This window comes from Malurus melanocephalus, unplaced genomic scaffold (assembly GCF_030028575.1).
Source record: "Malurus melanocephalus ecotype Western Australia unplaced genomic scaffold, MMel_1.1 scaffold_1305, whole genome shotgun sequence".
In the NCBI taxonomy this organism is placed as follows: Eukaryota; Metazoa; Chordata; class Aves; order Passeriformes; family Maluridae; genus Malurus; species Malurus melanocephalus.
In genome coordinates this window covers 25,465-30,331 of record NW_026624537.1, presented here as the reverse complement: position 1 = coordinate 30,331, position 4,867 = coordinate 25,465, and the positions used below count along the sequence as shown (strand labels likewise).

Below are 4,867 nucleotides of genomic sequence, written 5' to 3'. Positions count from 1 at the left end.
TGTTTCCTGGCTGTTTCCCGTCGGTTTTCCCGCTGTCTCCCGGCTGTTTCCCGTCAGTTTTCCCGTTGGTTTTCCTGCTGTTTCCCAGCTGTTTCCCAGAGGGTGCTGTGGATGTGTAGCGTGGGCCCGTGGTGCTGGGAGTTGTGGGAGGCTCGGAGAAGGGGGGTGGTGCAGGATTCCCATCTCCAGAGGGAGATCCGGAGGGAGATTCGGCATTCCGGGGGCACATCCCGGCGGAGGTGGGTGTGGGACGGACCTTGGCAGTCTCCGGGAGGCTGTGAGGGGTTGAAGAGCTCCAGCCTTGGGCATTTCCATCCTCTCCCTGCTCCCTTCCCGGCTCCTTTCCCTGATTTTTCCTCCGATCCTTTCCCTGATCCTTGCTCTGATCCTTGCCCTGATCCTTGCCCTGCTCCTTTCCCTCACCCTGCTTCTTTTCCAGCTCTTTTCCCTGATTTTTTCTCCGATCCTTTCCTTGATCCTTTCCCTGATCCTTGTCCTGATCCTTTCCCTCGTCCTGCTCCTTTTCCAGCTCCTTTCCCTGCTTGCTTCCCCAATTCTTTCCCTCATACTTTCCCTCACCCCTGCTCTTTTTTCCTGCTCCTTTCCCTGCTCTTTTCCCTTCTCTCTCTGCTCCAGCTCCTCTCCCTGTTGCTGCTCCTTTCCCTTTTCCTTTCCCTGTTCCTTTCCCTGCTCCTCTCCTTCTTCTTCTCCCTGATTTTCTCCCTGCTCCTCCTACTCCTCTCCTCTCCTCTCCTTCCTCCCTCCTTTCCCTGCTCCTGCTCCTCTCTGATCCTCACCCCTCTTTATCCTGCTCCTCTCCCAGCTCCTTCTCCTCCTTCTCCTCTCCACGCTCCTCTCCTCACCTTCCTCACTTCTTTCTCTGTTCCGTTTCCTCTCCCTGATCTTCACCCCTTTTCCAGATCTTGATCCCTTCCCTGCTCCTGCTCCTCTCTGCTCCTCTCCCTGCTCCTTCTCCTCCTTCTCCTCCTTCTCCTCCTTCTCCTCTCCCTTCTCCTCTCCTTGTCTTTCTCACTCTTTTCCCTGAACCTTTTCTTGCTCCTCTCCCCGCTCCTGATCCTTTCCCTGCTCCTGATGCTCTCCCTGCTCCTGTCTCCGATCTTTTCCCTGCTCCTGCTCCTCTCTCTGATCCTCACCCCCCCTTAATCCTGATCCTTTCCCTGCTCCCGCTCCTTCTTCTCCTCCTCTCCCTGCTCTTCTCCTCGCCTTCCTCACTTCTTTCTCTGCTCCTGCTCCTCTCTCTGGTCCTCACCCCTCTTTATTCAGATCCTTTCCCTGCTCCTCCTTCTCTCTCTGCTCTTCTCCTCACCTTCCTCATTTCTCACTGCTCCTCTCTCTGATCCTCACCCCTCTTTATCCTGATCCTCTCTCTGATCCTGCTCTTTTCCCTCCTCCTCCTTTCCCTGCTCTTCTCCTTGCCTTCCTCACTTCTCTCTCTGCTCCTGTTCCTCTCTCTGATCCTCACCTCTCTTTATCCTGATCCTGCTCCTCTCCCTGCTCCTGCTCTTTTCTTTGCTCCTCTCCCTGCTCCTGATCCTCTCTCTGATCCTACTCCTTTCCCTGCTCCTTCTCCTCTTCCTCTCCCACTCCTCTCCTCGCCTTCCTCGCTACTTCCCCTGATCCTGATCCTCTCTGATCCTGCTCCTCTCCCTGCTCCTTTTCCATGCTCCCGATGCTCTCCTCACCTTCCTCACTTCTTTCTCTGCTCCTGTTCCTCGCCCTGATCCTCACCCTGTTATCCAGATCTTGATCCCTTCCTTGTCCTCCTCCTCTCTGCTCCTCTCCCTGCTCCTTCTCCTCCTTCTCCTCCTGCTCCTCTCCCTTCTCCTCTCCTTGTCTTTCTCACTCCTTTCCCTGAACCTTTTCTTGCTCCTCTCCCCGCCCCTGATCCTTTCCCTGCTCCTGCTCCTCTCCCTGATCCTCACCCCCCCTTAATCCTGATCCTCTCCCTGCTCCCGCTCCTTTCTCTGCTCCTCTCTCTGATCCTCTCCCTGCTCCTGATCTCTCTCTGATCCTACTCCTTCTTCTCCTTCTTCTCCTCCTCTCCCTGCTCTTCTCCTCATCCTCCTCACTCCTTTCCTTGCTCCTGATCCTCTCTCTGATCCTCACCCACCTTTACTCAGATCCTGACCATTTCCCTGCTCCTGCTCCTGTCCCTGTTCGTTCTCCTCCTCCTCTCCCTTCTCCTCTCCTCGCTTTCCTCACTCCTTTCCCTGAACCTTTCCCTGCTCCTCTCCCCGATCCTTTCCCTACTCCTGATCCTCACCCCTCTTTATTCAGATCTTGATCCTTTCCCTGATCTGCTCCTCTCTCTGCTCCTGTCCCTGCTCCTTTCCCTCCTCCTCCTCTCCCCACTCCTCTCCTCACCCTCCTCACTCTTTTCCCTGCTCCCGCTCCTCTCTCTGATCCTCACCCATCTTTATTCAGATCCTGATCTTTTCCCTGCTCCTCCTCCTCTCTGATCCTCACCCCTTTTTATCCTGATCCTTTCCCCGATCCTGCTCCTCTCCCTGATCCTTCTCCTCTCCCTGCTCTTCTCCTCGCCTTCCTCATTTCTCTCTGATCCTCACCCCTCTTAATCCTGATCCTTTCCCTGCTTCCGCTCCTTTCTCTGCTCCTCTCTCTGATCCTCTCCCTGCCCCTGATCTCTCTCTGATCCTACTCCTTTCCCTGCTCTTTCTCTTCCTTCTCCTTCTCTCCCTTCTTCTCTCCTTGTCTTTCTCACTCCTTTCCCTGAACCTTTTCCTGCTCCTCTCTTCGATCCTTTCCCTGCTCCTGCTCCTCTCTCTGATCCTCACCCCTCTTGATCCTGATCCTTTCCCTGATCCTGCTCTTTTCCCTCCTCCTCCTCTCCCCGCTCTTCTCCTCGCCTTCCTCATTTCTCTCTGCTCCTCTCCCTAATCCTCACCCATCTGTATTCAGATTCTGATCATTTCCCTGCTCCCGCTCCTTTCTCTGCTCCTCTCTCTGATCCCTCTCCCTGCTCCTGATCTCTCTCTGATCGTACTCCTCTCCCTACTCCTTCTCCTCCTCCTCTCCCTGCTCTTCTCCTCGCCTTCCTCACTTCTTTCTCTGCTCCTGCTCCTCTCTCTGATCCTCACCCCTCTTTATCCTGATCCTTTCCCTGCTCCGCTCTTTTCTCTGCTCCTCTCCCTGATCCTCTCCTGATCCCACTCCTTTCCCTGCTCCTTCTCCTTCTTCTCCTCTCCCTGCTCCTCTCTTCACCCTCCTCACTCCTTTCCCTGCACCTCATCCTTTCCCTGATCCTCCTTCTCTCCCTGCTCCTCTCTCTGATCCTCACCCCTCTTTATCCTGCACCTTTCCCTACTCCTCCTCTCCCCGCTCTTCTCCTCGCCTTCCTCATTTCTCTCTGCTCCTCTCCCTTATCCTCCTCCATCTTTATTCAGATCCTGATCCTTTCCCTGCTCCTTTCTCTGCTCCTCTCTCTAATCCTTTCCCTGCTCCTGATCCTCTCTCTCATCCTCGCCTCTCTTAATCCTGATCCTGCTCCTCTCTGCTCCTGTCTCTGCGCCTCTCCCTGCTCCTTCTCCTTCTTCTCCTCTCCCTGCTCCTCTCTTCGCTTTCCTCACTCCTTTCCCTGAACCTGTTCCTGCTCCTCTTCGTGCTCCTCACCTCCCTCACCCTTTCCCCGCTCCTTTTCCCGATCCTCTCCCCGCTCCTATTCCTGCTCCTCTCCTCACCTCCCTCATCCTTTCTCTGCTCCTTTCCCCACTCCTCATCTCCCTTCTCCTCTCCCTGATCCCTCTCCTCTCCCTCCTTCCCCACACCCGGCAGCCCCAGGATTTTATTTCCCCCTCTCTGTGCAGACCCCAAACTCCCCTGAGAGAGAATTCAGGAGAGCTCCGGGAAGAATTCCAGGAAATCTCCTGGATTGCTCCAGGAGAGCTCCAGGAGAGAGCTCTGAGAGAGCTCGGGGAGAATTCAGGAGAGCTCCAGGTGAGCTCTGAAAGAGCGCTGAGAGAATTCCAGGAGATCTCCAGGATTGCTCCGGGAGAACTCCAGGAGATTTCTGGGAGATCTCCAGGACAGAGCTCTGAGAGAGCTCCGAGAGAATTCAGGAGAATTCCAGGTGAGCTCCAGGAGAGCTCTGAGAAAATTCCAGGAGAGCTCTGCAAGAGCTCCGGGAGAGCTCCAGGATTGCTCCAGGAGAACTCCAGGAGATTTCTGGGAGAGCTCCCGGGCAGAGCTCTGAGAGAATTCCAGGAGATCTCCAGGAGAACTCCATGAGAATTCCAGAAGAGCTCCAGGAGAGCTCTGGGATTGTTCCCAGAGAATTCCAGGAGAGCTCTGGGAGAGCTCCGGGAGAGCTCCAGGATTGCTCCCAGAGAATTCCAGGAGATTTCTGGGAGATCTCCAGGACAGAGCTCTGAGAGAATTCCAGGAGATGTCCAGGAGAGCTCCATGAGAATTCCAGAAGAGCTCTGGGAGAGCTCCAGGACAGAGCTCTGAGAGAATTCCTGCAGATCTCCAGGAGAGCTCCGGGAGAGCTCCAGGATTGCTCCGGGAGAACTCCAGGAGATTTCTGGGAGAGGTCCAGGACAGAGCTCTGAGAGAATTCCTGCAGATCTCCAGGAGAGCTCCGGGAGAGCTCCGTGAGAATTCCGGGAGAGCTCCGGGATTGCTCCCAGAGAATTCTAGTAGAGCTCCGAGAGATCTCCAGGATTGCTCCAGGAGAACTCCAGGAGATATCTGGGAGATATCCAGGACAGAGCTCTGAGAGGATTCCAGGAGAGCTCCAGGAGAACTCCAGAGAATTCCAGGAGAGCTCTGCAAGAGCTCTGGGAGATCTCCAGGAGAATTCCAGGAGATTTCTGGGAGATCTCCAGGC

At 55.2% G+C, this 4,867-nt stretch overlaps 1 protein-coding gene across 1 annotated transcript in view; it reads right to left on the bottom strand.

Annotated features, from left to right (window-relative positions):
- Window positions 1-575: 575 nt before the first annotated feature.
- LOC130586782 (RNA-binding protein 25-like) overlaps window positions 576-4,867 on the bottom strand; it is a 5,919-nt gene continuing 1,627 nt past the window's right edge. Inside the window, exons 2-4 of the mRNA XM_057387690.1 lie at window positions 3,083-3,108; window positions 2,764-2,801; window positions 576-743 (exon numbers count right to left, since the gene is read on the bottom strand). Coding sequence (XP_057243673.1) covers window positions 576-743; window positions 2,764-2,801; window positions 3,083-3,108 — 232 coding nt within the window. The remainder of the gene's footprint in view (window positions 744-2,763; window positions 2,802-3,082; window positions 3,109-4,867) is intronic.